Source organism: Tachyglossus aculeatus, chromosome 5 (assembly GCF_015852505.1).
Source record: "Tachyglossus aculeatus isolate mTacAcu1 chromosome 5, mTacAcu1.pri, whole genome shotgun sequence".
NCBI lineage: Eukaryota > Metazoa > Chordata > Mammalia > Monotremata > Tachyglossidae > Tachyglossus > Tachyglossus aculeatus.
This window is the reverse complement of record NC_052070.1, coordinates 7,387,737-7,406,410: the sequence shown is the minus strand read 5'-3', so window position 1 is coordinate 7,406,410 and position 18,674 is coordinate 7,387,737. Positions and strand designations below refer to the sequence as shown.

Here is an 18,674-nt window from a genome sequence, read left to right as displayed (position 1 = left end):
ACTTGCCCGAATAATAATAATGGCATTTATTAAGTGCTTGCTATGTGCCAAGGACTGTTCTAAGCGCTGGGGAGGTTACAAGCTAATAATAATGATGGTATGTGTTAAGCGCTCAATATGTGCCAAGTACTGTTCTAAGCGCTGGGGAGGTTACAAGCTAATAATAATGATGGTATGGGTTAAGCGCTCAATATGTGCCAAGTACTGTTCTAAGCGCTGGGGAGGTTACAAGCTAATAATAATGATGGTATGGGTTAAGCGCTCAATATGTGCCAAGTACTGTTCTAAGCGCTGGCGGGGGGATACAAGCTAATAACAATAATAATGATAGTATTTATTAAGTGCCTTCTACGTGCCAAGCACCGTTCTAAGCACTGGGGGTAGATACGAGGTCATCAGGTTGTCCCACGTGGGGCTCACAGTCTTAATCCCCGTTTTACAGATGAGGGAACTGAGGCACAGAGAAGTGAAGTCACTTGCCCAAATAATAATAATGGCATTTATTAAGTGCTTACTATGTGCAAAGCACTGTTCTAAGTGCTGGGGAGGTTACAAGCTAATAATAATGATGGTATGTGTTAAGCGCTCAATATGTGCCAAGTACTGTTCTAAGCGCTGGGGAGGTTACAAGCTAATAATGATGATGGTATGTGTTAAGCGCCCAATATGTACCAAGTACTGTTCTAAGCGCTGGGGGGAGGGGGAATAAAAGCTAATAACAATAATAATGATGGTATTTATTAAGTGCCTACTACGTGCCAAGCACTGTTCTAAGCATTGGGGGAGATACAAGGTCATCAGGTTGTCCCACGTGGGGCTCACAGCCTTCACCCCCATTTTACAGATGAGGGAACTGAGGCACAGAGAAGTGAAGTCACTTGCCCAACTAATAATGGCATTTATTAAGTGCTTACTATGTGCAAAGCACTGTTCTAAGCGCTGGGAAGGTTACAAGCTAATAATAATGATGGTATGTGTTAAGCGCTCAGTATGTGCCAAGGACTGTTCTAAGCGCTGGGGAGGTTACAAGTTACAAGCGTCTCTAGATGTTGCCGACTTGTACTTCCCAAGTGCTTAGTATAGTGCTCTGCACACAGTAAGCGCTCAATAAATATGATTGATTGATTTAGAGAAGCAGCGTGGCTCGGTGGAAAGAGCCAGAGGCTGCCGGTTGTCAGCTGAGTGACTTTGGGCAAGTCACTTCACTTCTCTGGGCCTCAGTGACCTCATCTGGAAAATGGGGATTAAGACTGCGAGTCCCCCGTGGGACAACCTGATCACCCTGTAACCTCCCCAGCGCTTAGAACAGTGCTTTGCACATAGTAAGCACTTAATAAATGCCATGATTATTATTATTATGGGTTCAAATCCTGGCTCCGCCAATTGTCAGCTGTGTGACTTGGGGCAAGTCACTTCACTTCTCTGGGCCTCAGTTCCCTCATCTGTAAAATGGGGGTGAAGACTGTGAGCCCCACGTGGGACAACCTGATCAACTTGTAACCTCCCCAGCGCTTAGAACAGTGCTTTGCACATGGTAAGTGCTTAATAAATGCCATTATTATTATTATTATTATGGGTTCAAACCCTGGCTCCGCCAGTTGTCGGCTGTGTGACTTGGGGCAAGTCACTTCACTTCTCTGGGCCTCAGTGACCTCATCTGGAAAATGGGGATGAAGACTGAGCCCCCCGTGGGACAACCTGATCAACTTGTAACCTCCCCAGCGCTTAGAACAGTGCTTTGCACATAGTAAGCGCTTAATAAATGCCATTATTATTATGGGTTCAAACCCTGGCTCCGCCAGTTGTCAGCTGTGTGACTTGGGGCAAGTCACTTCACTTCTCTGGGCCTCAGTTACATAATCTGGAAAATGGGGGTGAAGACTGTGAGCCCCCCGAGGGACAACCTGATCTCCTTGTAAGAACAGTGCTTTGCACATAGTAAGCGCTTAATAAATGCCATAAAAAAACCCCGAAACTCCGGGCCATAAGGCTCAGACCAGGGCCCAGGCCCGAGTCCAACTCGGCCATCGCGGGCTGACATCCCGGCTATGCCCACCCTGGGGTCCAGAAGCAGGCAGACCCCCGACATCCGCAAGCTGTCCTCCGTCCCCTGAGCCCTTTGTTGGGTAGGGACCATCTCTGTTGCCGATCTGTACTTCATTCATTCAGTTGTATTTACTGAGCGCTTCCTGTGTGCAGAGCACTGGACTAAGCGCTTGGGAAGTACAAGTCGGCAACGGATAGAGACGGTCCCTACCCAACAACGGGCTCACGGTCTAGAAGGGGGAGACAGACCATTCATTCATTCATTCAGTCAGTCAATCGTATTTATTGAGCGCTTACTGTGTGCAGAGCACTGTACTAAGTGCTTGGAAAGTACAACTTGGCAACAAGTTGGACAACACCCCAAGCGCTTGGTCCAGTGCTCTGCCCACAGGAAGCGCTCAATAGATATGACTGAATGAATGAACCGACCAAGGCCTGCTTGTCTCAGCCTATCGGAGGGGTGAAAGCTCAATTTGAATAATAATATAATAATAATAATGATGGCATTTATGACTGTGAGCCCACTGTTGGGTAGGGACCGTCTCTATATGTTGCCAACTTGTACTTCCCAAGCGCTTAGTACAGTGCTCTGCACACAGTAAGCGCTCAATAAATACGATTGAATGAATGAATGAATATTAAGTGCTTGCTATGTGCAAAGCTTGGGGCTTGGGGTGAAAGCTCAATTTGAATAATAATAATAATGATGATGGCATTTATTAAGCGCTTACTATATGCAAAGCACTGTTCTAAGCGCTGGGGCGGTTACAAGGGGATCAGGTTGTCCCACGGGGGCCTCCCAGTCTTCATCCCCATTTTACAGATGAGGTAACTGAGGCACAGAGAAGTGAAGTGACTTGCCCAAAGTCACACAGCTGACAATTGGCGGAGCCAGGATTTGAACCCACGACCTCTGACTCCAAAGCCCAGGCTCTTTCCACTGAGCCACGCTGCTTCTCAGCAGGCTCACAGTCTAGAAGGGGGAGATGGACAACAGACAGACAACTTCCCAAGCGCTTAGTCCAGTGCTCTGCCCACAGGAAGCGCTCAATAAATACAATTGAATGAATGAACCGGCCAAGGCCTGCTTGCCTCAGCCCCCCTCAGCCTCTCGGGCCTTGGGGTGAAAGCTCAATTTGAATAATAATGTAATAAATGTAATAATGTAATGAATAATAATAATAAAGCCCGGGCTCTTTCCACTGAGCCACACTGCTTCTCATGGCAGGGTGGCTGGAGCCCAGGCTTGGGAGTCAGAAGGTTGTGGGTTCTAATCCTGGCCCCGCCACTTGTCTGTTGTGTGACCTTGGATAAGTCACTTCCCTTCCCTGGCCCTCGGTGACCTCATCTGGAAAAAGCGGATCGAAACGATGAGCCCCACGTGGGACAGGGACTGTGTCCAACCCGATTTTCTCGAATCCACCCCAGCGCTTAGTATGGTGCCTGGCACATAGCAAGCGCCTAGAGAAGCAGCGTGGCTCAGTGGAAAGAGCCCGGGCTTGAGAGTCAGAGGTCATGGGTTCAAATGCCGGCTCCGCCGATTGTCAGCTGTGTGACTTTGGGCAAGTCGCTTCACTTCTCTGGGCCTCAGTTCCCTCATCTGTATAATGGGGATGAAGACCGTGCGCTCCCTTGGGACAACCTGATCACCTTGTATCCCCCCCAGTGCTTAGAACAGTGCTTAGTAAGCACTTAACAAATGCCATTCATTATTATTAACAAATACCACGGCTGTTATTATTTTTTTATGGCATTTATTAAGCGCTTACTACGTGCAAAGCACTGTTCTAAGCGCTGGAGAGGTTACACGGTGATTAGGTTGTCCCCCGGGGGGCTCACCGTCTTAATCCCCATTCACAGATGAGGGAACTGAGGCCCAGAGAAGTTAAGTGGCTTGCCCAAAGTCACCCAGCTGACAATTGTGGGTAGGGACTGTCTCTATATGTTGCCAACTTGTACTTCCCAAGCGCTTAGTACAGTGCTCTGCACACAGTAAGCGCTCAATAAATGCGATTGATTGATTGATTGATTGATTGAATTGGCAGAGCCGGGATTTGGACCCATGACCCAGGCCCAGAGAAGTGAAGTGACTTTCCCAAGGTCGCACAGTAGCCGGGATCCGAACCCACGGCCTCCGACTCCAAAGCCCGGGCTCCTTCCGCTGAGCCACGCTGCTTCTCATCTTGTTAGATGCTTGGAATGGGGAAACTTCTTACCTCCTTCCCTTCCCCACAGCACCTGTATATGTGTATATATGTTTGTACATATTTATTGCTCTATTTATTTATTTATTTATTTTGCTTGTACATATAATAATAATAATAATGGCATTTATTAAGCGCTTACTATGTGCAGAGCACTGTTCTAAGCGCTGGAGAGGTTACAAGATGATCAGGTTGTCCCACGGGAGGGCCCCACAGTCTTCATCCCCATTTTACAGATGAGGGAACTGAGGCCCAGAGAAGTGAAGGGACTTGCCCAAAGTCACACAGCTAATTGGCGGAGCTGGGATTTGAACCCATGACCTCTGACTCCAAAGCCCGGGCTCTTTCCCACTGAGCCACGCTGCTTCTCTTGAGCCACGCTGCTTCTCTATATCTATTCTATTTAATTTATTTATTTAATTTATTTATTTATTTATTTATTTTATTTATTTTATTTTATTCTATTTATTTTATTTTGTCAGTATGTTTGGTTTTGTTCTCTGTCTCCCCCTTTTAGACTGTGAGCCCGCTGTTGGGTAGGGACCGTCTCTAGATGTTGCCAACTTGTACTTCCCAAGCGCTTAGTCCAGTGCTCTGCACACAGTAAGCGCTCAATAAATACGATTGATGAGGATGAACCGGAGGGGCGCGGGAGCGGATCCGGGCGGGAAGGGGGAGGCGGATGGGTTCCGTGTCTCCCGCTCCCGTCGGTGACCTGTCTCCGTGGGGCGGCGGGGGGCTTCCCAGGTCGGCGACCACCACTCCTTCGGGTTCCCCGCGGACTTCCCAACAGAACGTCTACAACGCTCCCGACGTCTCCACCTGGAACCCCTTCGATGACGACAATTTCTCCAAACTCACCGCCGAGGAGCTTCTGAACAAGGACTTTGCCAAGCTGACCGACGGTGAGTGAGTTGGGGGACCCAACCCCACTGCGGGCCGGGGCGGGAGATATAATCAGCATAATACCAGTAATAATAGTAATTGTGGTATTTAATAAATAATGGCGTTTATTAAGTGCTTACTATGTGCACTGTTCTAATAATAGAATAATTAGAATAGAATAATTAGACTGTGAGCCCACTGTTGGGTAGGGACCGTCTCTATATGTTGCCAATTTGTACTTCCCAAGCGCTCTGCACACAGTAAGTGCTCAATAAATACGATTGATGATGATGATGATGGCATTTGTTAAGCACTTACTCTGTGTGAGCATAATAACGATAATAATTGTAATTGTGGTATTTAATAAATAATGGCGTTTATTAAGTGCTTACTATGTGCACTGTTCTAATAATAATAATAATAATCATGGCATTTGTTAAGCACTTACTCTGTGTGAGCATAATAATGATAATAATAGTAATTGTGGTATTTAATAACTAATGGCGTTTATTAAGTGCTTACTATGTGCACTGTTCTAATAATAATAATAATGCTCTATATGTTGCCAATTTGTACTTCCCAAGCGCTTAGTACAGTGCTCTGCACACAGTAAGCGCTCAATAAATATGATTGATGATGATGATGATGGCATTTGTTAAGCACTTACCCTGTGTGAGCATAATAACAATAATAATAGTAATTGTGGTATTTAATAAATAATAGCATTTATTAAGTGCTTACTATGTGCACTGTTCTAATAATAATAATAATGATGGCATTTGTTAAGCACTTACTCTGTGTGAGCATAATAACGATAATAATAGTAATTGCGGTATTTAATAAATAATGGTGTTTATTAAGTGCTTACTATGTGCACTGTTCTAATAATAATAATGATGCTCTATATGTTGCCAATTTGTACTTCCCAAGCGCTTAGTACAGTGCTCTGCACACAGTAAGCGCTCAATAAATACGATTGATGATGATGATGATGATGATGGCATTTGTTAAGCACTTACTCTGTGTGAGCATAATAACAATAATAATAGTAATTGTGGTATTTAATAAATAATGGCGTTTATTAAGTGCTTACTATGTGCACTGTTCTAAGAATAATAGTGATGGCATTTGTTAAGCACTTACTCTGTGTGAGCATAATAACAATAATAATAGTAAAATTGTGGCATTTAATAAATAATGGTGTTTATTAAGTGCTTACTATGTGCACTGTTCTAAGAATAATAATGATGGCATTTAAGTACTTACTCTGTGTGAGCATAATAACGATAATAATAGTAATTGTGGTATTTAATAAATAATAGCGTTTATTAAGTGCTTACTATGTGCACTGTTCTAATAATAATAATAATGATGGCATTTGTTAAGCACTTATTCTGTGTGAGCATAATAACAATAATAATAGTAATTGTGGTATTTAATAAATAATGGCGTTTATTAAGTGCTTACTATGTGCACTGTTCTAATAATAATAATGATGATGGCATTTGTTAAGCACTTACTATGTGTGAGCATAATAACAATAATAATAGTAATTGTGGTATTTAATAAGTAATGGTGTTTATTAAGTGCTTACTATATGCACTGTTCTAATAATAATAATGATGATGGCATTTGTTAAGCACTTACTGTGTGTGAGCATAATAACAATAATAATAGTAATTGTGGTATTTAATAAATAATGGCATTTATTAAGTGCTTACTACGTGCACTGTTCTAATAATAATAATAATGATGGCGTTTGTTAAGCACTTACTATGTGCAGAGCACTGTTCTAAGCGCTGGGGGGAATACAAGGTGATCAAGTTGTCCCACGGGGGGCTCACAGTCTTAATCCCCATTATCCAGATGAGGGAACTGAGGCTCAGAGAAGTGAAGTGACTTGCCCAAGGTCACACAGCAGACATGTGGGGGAGCCGGGATTCGAACCCATGACCTCGGACTCCAAAGCCCGGGCTCTTTCCACTGAGCCACGCTGCTTCTCTAAGCACTGGAGAGGTTACAAGGTGATCAGGTCGTCCCCCGGGGGGCTCACAGTCTTAATCCCCATTTACAGATGAGGTAACTGTATATACGTTTGTACGTATTAATTACTCTATTTATTTACTTATTTTACTTGTACATATCTATTCTATTTATTTTATTTTATTAATATGTTTTGTTTCGTTCTCTGTCTCCCCCTTCTAGACTGTGAGCCCACTGTTGGGTAGGGACTGTCTCTATATGTTGCCAACTTCTACTTCCCAAGCGCTTAGTACAGTACTCTGCACACAGTAAGCGCTCAATAAATACGATTGATTGATTGAGGCACAGAGAAGTTACATGACTTGCCCAAAGTCACACAGCTGACAGTTGGTGGAGCCGGGATTTGAACCCCTGACCTCTGACTCCAAAGCCCGGGCTCTTTCCACTGAGCCACGCTGCTTCTGAGTGGTATTTGTTAAGCACCTACTATATCAATCAATCAATCGTATTTATTGAGCGCTTACTGTGTGCAGAGCACTGTACTAAGCGCTTGGGAAGGACAAGTTGGCAACATATAGAGACAGTCCCTACCCAACAGCGGGCTCACTAATAATAATAGTAATTGTGGTATTTGGTATAATTGTGGTATAGAGAAGCAGTGTGGCTTAGTGGAAACAGCACTTGCTTGGGAAGTACAACTTAATACTAATAATAATGATGGCATTTATTAAGCTGTTGCTATGTGCAAAGCACTGTTCTAAGCACTGGGGAGGTTACAAGGTGATGAGGTTGTCCCCCGGGGGGCTCACAGTCTTCATCCCCATTTACAGATGAGGTAACTGAGGCAAAGAGAAGTGAAGTGACTTGCCAAAGTCACACAGCTGACAGTTGGCAGAGCCAGGATTTGAACCCGTGACCTCTGACTCCAAAGCCTGGGCTTTTTCCACTGAGCCACGCTGCTTCAGCTGCTCCGCTGAGTGACCTTGGGCAAACTACTTCATTTCTCTGGGCCTCAGTGACCTCATCTGTAAAATGGAGGTGAAGACCGTGAGCCCCAAGTGGGACAACCTGATTACTTTGTGTCTTCACCAGCGCTTAGGACAGTGCTGGGCACATAGTAAGCACTTAACAGATACTGAAGCAGCGTGACTCAGTGGAAAGAGCCCGGGCTTTGGAGTCAGAGGTCATGGGTTCGAATGCCGGCTCCGCCACACGTCTGCTGTGTGACCTTGGGCAAGTCACTTAACTTCTCTGAGCCTCAGTTACCTCATCTGTAAAAGGAGGATTAAGACTGTGAGCCCCACGTGGGACAACCTGATCACCTTGTATCCCCCCCAGTGCTTAGAACAGTGCTTTGCACATAGTAAGCGCTTAACAAATTCTATCATTATTACTATTATTATACCATCATTGTTATTATTATTATTATATTATTATTATTTAGAAGCAACGTGGCTCAATGGAAAGAGCCCGGGCTTGGGAGTCAGAGGTCATGGGTTCACATCCAGCTCCGCCACATGTCTGCTGTGTGACCTTGGGCAAGTCACTTCACTTCTCTGGGCCTCGGTGACCTCATCTGTAAATAATAATACTAACAATAATGATGGCATTTGTTAAGTGCATACTCTGTGCAAAGCACTGTTCTGAGCGCTGGGGAGGCTACAAGGTTATCAGGTTGTCCCATGGGGGGCTCACAGTCTTCATCCCCATTTTCCAGATGAGGGAACTGAGGCCCAGAGAAGTGAAGTGACTTGCCCAAAGTCACACAGCTGACAACTGGCGGAGCCAGTTGTCTCCCCCTCTAGACTGTGAACCCCCTGTTGGGTAGGGACCGTCTTTATATGTTGCCAACTTGGACTTCCCAAGCGCTTAGTACAGTGCTCTGCACACAGTAAGCACTCAATAAATACAGTTGATTGATTCATTGATTGATTGAACCCATGACCAAAGCCCGTGGTCTTTTCCACTGAGCCACAAGTGGGGATGAAGTCGGTCCCCCCGTGGGACAACCTGATCACCTTGTATCCCCCCCAGCACTTAGAACAGTGCTTTGCACATAGTAAGCGCTTCTAGACTGTGAGCCCACTGTTGGGTAGGGACCGTCTCTATATGTTGCCAACTTGGACTTCCCAAGCGCTTAGTACAGTGCTCTGCACACAGTAAGCGCTCAATAAATACAGTTGATTGATTGATTGATTGAACCCATGACCTCTGACTCCAAAGCCCGTGGTCTTTTCCACTGAGCCACAAGTGGGGATGAAGTCTGTGAGCCCCCCGTGGGACAACCTGATCACCTTGTATCCCCCCCAGCGCTTAGAACAGTGCTTTGCACATAGTAAGCGCTTCTAGACTGTGAGCCCACTGTTGGGTAGGGACCGTCTCTATATGTTTCCAACTTGGACTTCCCAAGCGCTTAGTACAGTGCTCTGCACACAGTAAGCGCTCAATAAATACAGTTGATTGATTGAATCCAAGACCTGACTCCAAAGCCCGTGGTCTTTTCCACTGAGCCACAAGTGGGGATGAAGTCTGTGAGCCCCCCGTGGGACAACCTGATCACCTTGTATCCCCCCCCAGCGCTTAGAACAGTGCTTCGCACATAGTAAGCGCTTCTCGACTGTGAGCCCCCTGTTGGGTAGGGACCATCTCTATATGTCGCCAACTTGGACTTCCCAAGGGCTTAGTCCAGTGCTCCGCACACAGTAAGCTCTCAATAAATACGATTGATTAGCCAATGCCGTCATCATTATTATTATTACCAAATGTGATTTTTTTAAAAAAGCGTAGCAGCAACCGCCGCCCACGAAGAAGGGCGTCCCGGTCGGGAGCGGGCGCCCAAAAAGCTGCCGTTGTGTTTGCGCCCTCACAGGCCGACCCCCCGAGAAGCCGGCCGGCCCCAGCGAGACGCCCCCGCCGCCTCCGCCCACCCCTCAGCCCGACGCCTTCCGACCCGCCGCCGCCTTCCCTGCCGGGACGGGTAAGGCCACAAAACCCCGGGCTCACGCGCCCGTCACTCCCTCGGACGCTCACGCAGTCTCCGGAAATTACTGAGCGCTTACGGTGGGCAGTACACCCTATTCGTTCATCATCATCATCGTCCATCGTATTTATTGAGCGCTTACTGTGTGCAGAGCACTGTACTAAGCGCTTGGGAAGTCCAAGTTGGCAACATGTAGAGACGGTCCCTACCCACCAGTGGGCTCACAGTCTAAAAGAGGGAGACAGAGAACAAAACCAGACTAACAAAATAAAAGAAATAGAATAGATCTGTACAAGTTAAATAAATAAATAAATAAATAAATAGAGTAATAAATATCATCATCATCATCAATCGTATTTATTGAGCGCTTACTATGTGCAGAGCACTGTACTACGCGCTTGGGAAGTCCAAGTTGGCAACATATAGAGACAGTCCCTACCCACCAGTGGGCTCACAGTCTAAAAGGGGGAGACAGAGAACAAAACCAAACATACTAACAAAATAAAATAAATAGAATAGATAGGTACAAGTAAAATAAATAAATAAATAGAGTAATAAATATCATCATCATCAACAATCGTATTTATTGAGCGCTTACTATATGCAGAGCACTGTACTAAGTGCTTGGGAAGTACAAATTGGCAACATATAGAGACGGTCCCTACCCACCAGTGGGCTCACAGTCTAAAAGGGGGAGACAGAGAACAAAACCAAACATACTAACAAGATAAAAGAAATAGAATAGATATGTACAAGTAAAATAAATAAATAAATAGAGTAATAAATATCATCATCATCATCAATCGTATTTATTGAGCGCTTACTATGTGCAGAGCACTGTACTAAGCGCTTGGGAAGTACAAATTGGCAACATATAGAGACGGTCCCTACCCAACAGTGGGCTCACAGTCTAAAAGGGGGAGACAGAGAACAAAGCCAACCAGACTAACAAAATAAAAGAAATAGAATAGATATGTACAAGTAAAATGAATAAATAAATAAATAGAGTAATAAATATCATCATCATCATCAATCGTATTTATTGAGTGCTTACTGTGTGCAGAGCACTGTACTAAGCGCTTGGGAAGTACAAATTGGCAACATCTAGAGACAGTCCCTACCCACCAGTGGGCTCACAGTCTAAAAGGGGGAGACAGAGAACAAAACCGAACAGACTAACAAAATAAAAGAAATAGAATAGATATGTCCAAGTAAAATAAATAAATAGAGTAATAAATATCATCATCATCATCAATCGTATTTATTGAGCGCTTACTATGTGCAGAGCACTGTACTAAGCGCTTGGGAAGTACAAATTGGCAACATACAGAGACGGTCCCTACCCAACAGTGGGCTCACAGTCTAAAAGGGGGAGACAGAGAACAAAGCCAACCAGACTAACAAAATAAAAGAAATAGAATAGATATGTACAAGTAAAATGAATAAATAAATAAATAGAGTAATAAATATCATCATCATCATCAATCGTATTTATTGAGTGCTTACTGTGTGCAGAGCACTGTACTAAGCGCTTGGGAAGTACAAATTGGCAACATCTAGAGACAGTCCCTACCCACCAGTGGGCTCACAGTCTAAAAGGGGGAGACAGAGAACAAAACCGAACAGACTAACAAAATAAAAGAAATAGAATAGATATGTCCAAGTAAAATAAATAAATAGAGTAATAAATATCATCATCATCATCAATCGTATTTATTGAGCGCTTACTATGTGCAGAGCACTGTACTAAGCGCTTGGGAAGTCCAAGTTGGCAACATATAGAGACAGTCCCTACCCACCAGTGGGCTCACAGTCTAAAAGAGGGAGACAGAGAACAAAACCAGACTAACAAAATAAAAGAAATAGAATAGATATGTACAAGTAAAATAAATAAATAAATAAATAAATAGAGTAGTAAATATCATCATCATCATCAATCGTATTGAGCGCTTACTGTGTGCAGAGCACTGTACTAAGAGCTTGGGAAGTCCAAGTTGGCAACATATAGAGACGGTCCCTACCCAACAGCGGGCTCACAATCTAAAAGGGGGAGACACAGAACAAAACCGAACATACTAACAAAATAAAAGAAATAGAATAGATATGTCCAAGTAAAATAAATAAATAAATAGAGTAATAAATATCATCATCATCATCAATCGTATTTATTGAGCGCTTACTATGTGCAGAGCACTGTACTAAGCGCTTGGGAAGTACAAATTGGCAACATCTAGAGACGGTCCCTACCCAGCAGTGGGCTCACAGTCTAAAAGGGGGAGACAGAGAACAAAACCAAACATACTAACAAAATAAAAGAAATAGAATAGATATGTACAAGTAAAATAAATAAATAAATAGAGTAATAAATATGTACAAACATGTATACAGGTGCTGTGGGGAAGGGAAGGAGGTATGTGTTCACTTACTGAGCGCTCAGACTGTGAGCCCGTTGTTGGGTAAGGGACCGTCTCTAGATGTTGCCGACTTGTACTTCCCAAGCGCTTAGTCCAGTGCTCTGCACACAGTAAGCGCTCAATAAATACGATCGAATGAATGAATGGTGCGGCGGATAGGCCCGGGACTCTTCCCTTAGAGAAGCGGCGTGGCTCAGTGGGAAGAGCCCGGGCCTTAGAGTCAGAGGTCATGGGTTCGAATCCCGGCTCTGCCAATTGTCAGCTGTGTGACTTTGGGCAAGTCACTTCGCTTCTCTGGGCCTCAGTTACCTCATCTGGAAAATGGGGATTAAGACTGTGAGCCCCCCGTGGGACAACCTGATCCCCTTGTATCCCCCCAGCGCTTAGAACAGTGCTTTGCACACAGTAAGCGCTCAATAAATACGATTGAATGAATGAATGAATGACTCAGAAGGTCATGAGTTTGAATCCCGGCTCCGCCATTTGTTAATGAGAAGCAGCGTGGCTTTCATTCATTCATTCATTCATTCATTCATTCAACCGTATTTATTGAGCGCTTACTGTGTGCAGAGCACTGTACTAAGCGCTTGGAAAGTACAATTTGGCAACATGTAGAGACGGTCCTTACCCAACAGCGGGCTCGCAGTCTGGAATCACAGTCACAGTCTAGTCTTAGTGGCAAGAACCCGGGCTTAGGGGTTAGAAGTCATGGGTTCTAATTCTGGCTCCGCCACTTGTCCGCTGTGTGACTTGGGGCAAGTCACTTCACTTGTCTGGGCCTCAGTTCCCTCATCTGTCAAATGGGGATGAAGACTGTGGGTCCCACGTGGGACAACCTGATCACCTTGTATCCACCCCAGTGCTTAAAACAGTGTTAGTGATGCGCATCTAGCTATAATTCTATTTGTTCTGACGATTTTGACACCTGTCTACATGTTCTGTTTTGTTGTCTGTCTCCCCCTTCTAATAATAATGATAATAATGGCATTTATTGAGCGCTTACTATGTGCAAAGCACTGTTCTAAGCACTGGGGAGGTTACAAAGTGATCAGGTTGTCCCATGCGGGGCTCACAGTCTTCATCCCCATTTTACAGATGAGGTCACTGAGGCTCTAGACTGTGAGCCCGTTGTTGGGTAGGGACCGTCTCCCTATGTTGCCGACTAGTACTTCCCAAGTGCTTAGTCCAGTGCTCTGCACACAGTAAGCGCTCAATAAATACGATTGATTGTTTGATTAGTACAGTGCTGTGCACACAGTAAGCGCTGAGTAAATATGATTGAATGAATGAATGAATGCTTGGCCGTCATCATCATCATCATCATTTGTCTGCTGGGTGACCTTGGGCAAAGCACTTCACTTCTCTGGGCCTCAGTTCCCTCATCTGAAAAATGAGGATGGAGACTGTGTGGGACCGGGACAGCGTCCCACCCGATTTGCTTGTGTCCACCCCAATGCTTACTACAGTGCCTGGGACATAGTAAGTGCTTAACAAATACAACAATTATTATTCTTATTATTGTTACTAAGAGCTTGGGAGAGGACAATAGAAAAATAATCAGACATATTCCCTGCCCACAACGAGCTGACAGTCTAGGGGGACGGACGGACAGGAATAGAAAGAAATAAATGAGAGATGTGGACGTAAGCGTGTGGGGCTGGCAGGGGGGATAATAATAATAATAATGGCATTTATTAAGCGCTTACTATGTGCAAAGCACTGTACTAAGCGCTGGATGGAGAAAGGGAGCGAGGCAGGGCGGCGCAGAAAGGAGTGGAAGAAAAAGAAATGTGCGCATCTGTGGCCAAGTGGAAAGAACACGGGCCTGGGAATCATCATCATCATCGTCAATCGCATTTATTGAGCGCTTACTATGTGCAGAGCACTGTACTAAGCGCTTGGGAAGTACAAATTGGCAACATATAGAGACAGTCCCTACCCAACAGTGGGCTCATAGTCTAAAAATCATTGGGAATCATTGGGAGCCGGGAATATGTCTCCCGATTGTGTTGTAGGGTGCTTAGTACTAAGCCAAATGCTTAGTACAGTGCTTAGTGTTGTGCTGAGTAATATTAATAATGGTGGTATTTGTTAAGCGCTTACTATGTGCAAAGCCCTGTTCTAAGCGCTGGGGAGGTTGCAAGGTGATCAGGTTGTCCCCCGGGGGGCTCACAGTTTTCATCCCCATTTTCCAGTTGAGGTCACTGAGGCGACTTGCCCCAAGTCACGTAGCTGACAGCTGGCGGAGCCGGGATTTGAACCCATGATCTCTGACTCCAAAGCCCCTGCTCTTTCCACTGAGCCACACTGCTTCTCACTGCTCAGTACAGTCTCCGCACACAGCAAGTCCTTAATGTACACTATTTCTATTAGTGTGTTTTGAGCACTTACTCTCTGCAGAGAACTGTACTGAGCGCTCTCTAAGTACAGTAGAGTTAGTGATAATAATAATAATAATAATAATGTTGGTATTTGTTAAGCACTTACTATGTGCCAAACACTGTTCTAAGCACAGGGGAAGATAAAAGGTATTTAGGTTGTCCCACATGGGGCTCACAGTCTTCCTCCCCATTTTCCAGTAGACTTAGTGATGATAATAATAATAATAATAGTAATGTTGGTATTTGTTAAGCACTTACTATGTGCCAAACACTGTTCTAAGCGCAGGGGAAGATACAAGGTAAGTAGGTTGTCCCACGTGGGGCTCACAGTCTTCCTCCCCATTTTCCAGATGAGGGAACTGAGGCCCAGAGAAGTTAAGTGACTTGCCCAAGGTCATACAGCTGACAAGTGGCAGATAAGACTTGTGAGCCCTACTTGGGACAACGACTGCGTCCAGCCCGACTATCCTGTATCTACCCCAGCATTTGGAACATACTAATAATACATAAATAATAATAATGATGACATTTATTAAGCGCTCACTATGTGCAAAGGACTGTTCTAAGCGCTGGGGAGTTTACGAGGTGATCAGGTTGTCCCACGTGGGGCTCACAGTCTTCATCCCCATTTTCCAGATGAGGGAACTGAGGCCCAGAGAAGTTAAGTGACTTACCCAAGGTCACACAGCCTTTTAGACTGTGAGCCCACGGCTGGGTAGGGACTGTCTCTATATGTTGCCAACTTGTACTTCCCAAGCGCTTAGTCCAGTGCTCTGCACACAGTAAGCGCTCAATAAATACGATTGATGATGAAGTGGCAGATAAGACTGTGAGCCCTACTTGGGACAGCGACTGCGTCCAACCTGACTATCCTGTATCTACCCCAGCATTTGGAACATACTAATAATACATAAATAATAATAATGATGGCATTTATTAAACATTTACTATGTGCAAAGGACTGTTCTAATTGCTGGGGAGTTTGCAATGTGATCAGATTGTACCACGGGGGGCTCACAGTCTTCACCCCCATTTTCCAGATGAGGGAACTGAGGCCCAGAGAAGTGAAGTGACTTGCCCAAAGTCACACAGCTGACAAGTGGCGGAGCCGGGATTTGAACCCATGACCTCTGACTCCAAAGTCCGGGCTTTTTCCATTGGGCCACGCTGCTTCCGCTTGTTGCCAACTTGTACTTCCCAAGTGCTTAGTACAGTGCTCTGCACACAGTAAGCTCTCAATAAATACGATTGAATGAATGAATGAATAGTAAACACTTAACATAAAGCATAACAATTATTAATAATAGTAGTGATATTTTCTTGTGGTATTTGTTAAGCACTTACAACTTCCTAGGCAGTGAACTGAACGTCCCAGGCACTGGGGTAGATGGAAGCTAACCAGTGTGTCCCAAATGGGGCTCATATAGTCTTAATCCCCATTTTACGGATGAGGCCCAGAGAAGTTAAGTGACTTTCCCAAGGTCACACAGTAGACCGAGGAAGAGCCGGGATTAAAACCTAGGTCTTTCTGAAACCCTGGTCCATGTTTGATCTGCTAATAAAACTAATAATAATCAATCAATCAATTGTATTCATTGAGCGCTTACTGTGTGCAGAGCACTGTACTAAGCGCTTGGGAAGTGCAAGTTGGCAACATAATAATAATTATAATAATAATAATAAATGATAAAATAATAAAAAGTGCTTAAAATTTGTTAAGCCACTTACTATGTGCCGAGCACTGTTCTAAGCGCTGGGGTAGAGACAGGGTAATCAGGTTGTCCCACGTGGGGCTCACAGGCTTCATCCCCATTTTACAGATGAGGCCCAGAGAAGTTAAGTGACTTTCCCAAGGTCACACAGTAGACCGGGGGAGAGCCGGGATTCAAACCTAGGTCTTTCTGAATCCCCGGTCCATGTTCGATCCGCTAATAAAAATAATAATAATCAATCAATCGATCAATCGTAGTCATTGAGCGCTTACTGTGTGCAGAGCACTGTACTAAGCGCTTGGGAAGTACAAGCAGGCAACATAATAATAATAATAATAATAATAATAATAATAATAATAATAATAATAATAAATGATAAAATAATAAAAAGTGCTTAAAATTTGTTAAGCACTTACTCTGTGCCGAGCACTGTTCTAAGCGCTGGGGTAGATACAGGGTAATCAGGTTGTCCCACGTGGGGCTCACAGGCTTCATCCCCATTTTACAGATGAGGGAACTGAGGCCTAGAGAAGTGACTTGCCCACGGTCACACAGCAGACATGTGGTGGAGCCGGGATTAGAACCCATGACCTCTGACTCCCAAGCCTGGGCTCTTTCCACTGAGCCACGTTGCGTCAAAATCCCTGCCCTCCAGAAGCTGACAGTCTGGTGCTAGAGACGATCACTGAAGGAAACCGACGTAATAATAATGGTGGTATTTGTTAAGCGCCTACTTTGTGCCAAGCACTGATCTAAGCGCCGGGGTAGATACAAGTTAATCAGGCTGGACACAGTCCGTGTCCCACGTGGGGCTTAGAGTCTTAATCCCCATTTTACAGATGAAGCCCAGAGAAGTTAAGTGACTGTCCCAAGGTCACACAGTAGATGGGGGGAGAGCCGGGATTAAAACCTAGGTCTTTCTGAATCCCCGGTACACGTTCGATCCACTAATAATACTAATAAATAATGATGGCATTTGTTAAGTGCTTGCTCTGTGCCGAGCACTGTTCTAAGCGCTGGGGTTGATACAGGGTAATCAGGTTGTCCCACGTGGGGCTCATCTCTCCTTTTTTCTCTTTCTCTCTCACAGACACAGACACACACACACAAAAACACACACACACACACACACACACACACACACACACACACACACACACACACACACACACACACACACACGTGAATCAACGGCCAAAGCCCTTCGGGCTCAAATGGACCTTTCCCGCCTTCCGGGTTCAGTTTTCCATTTTCTCTAATAAAACGTCCAAACTCCTACCAAATCCCAGCCCCACAGCCCTTACGTCCGGAGCCGTCTATTTATTTATAAAATGATAATAATAATGGTGGTATTTGTTAAGCGCTTACTGTGTGTCAAGCACTGGGGAGGATACAAAGTGATCAGGTTGTCCCACGTGGGGCTCACAGTCTTCAGCCCCATTTGACAGATGAGGGAACTGAGGCCCAGAGAAGTGAAGTGACTTGCCCAAGGTCACACAGCCGACAAGTGGAAGAGCCGGGATTAGAACCCATGACCTCTGACTCCCAATAATAATAATAACGATGGCATTTGTTAAGCGCTTACTATGTGTCAAGCACTGTTCTAAGCGCTGGGGGAGATACAAGGTGATCAGGTTGTCCCACATGGGGCTCACAGGCTTCATCCCCGTTTTACAGATGAGGGAACTGAGGCCCAGAGACGTGACCTGCCCAAGGCCACACAGCAGACATGTGGTGGAGCCAGGATTAGAACCCAGGTCCTTATGACCACAGGCCAGGGCTATAATCACTAAGCTGTGCCACGTGAACCTCTGGCCCATTCATTCATTCATTCAATCGTATTTATTGAGCGCTTACTGTGACTCCCAAGCCTGGACTCTTGCCACTGAGCCACGTTGCGTCAAAATCCCTGCCCTCCAGAAGCTGACAGTCAGGTGCTAGAGACGATCACTAAAGGAAACCAACGTCATAATAATGATGGTATTTGTTAAGCGCCTACTTTGTGCCAAGCACTGATCTAAGCGCTGGGGTAGATACAAGTTAATCAGGCTGGACACAGTCCCTGTCCC

General features: G+C 44.9%; 1 protein-coding gene across 1 annotated transcript in view; it reads left to right on the top strand.

Moving 5' to 3' along the window:
* The window catches only part of AAK1 (AP2 associated kinase 1), a 211,845-nt gene that overhangs the window by 140,158 nt on the left and 53,013 nt on the right, over positions 1-18,674 (top strand). Inside the window, exons 14-15 of the mRNA XM_038746417.1 lie at positions 4,998-5,155; positions 9,988-10,095. Coding sequence (XP_038602345.1) covers positions 4,998-5,155; positions 9,988-10,095 — 266 coding nt within the window. The remainder of the gene's footprint in view (positions 1-4,997; positions 5,156-9,987; positions 10,096-18,674) is intronic.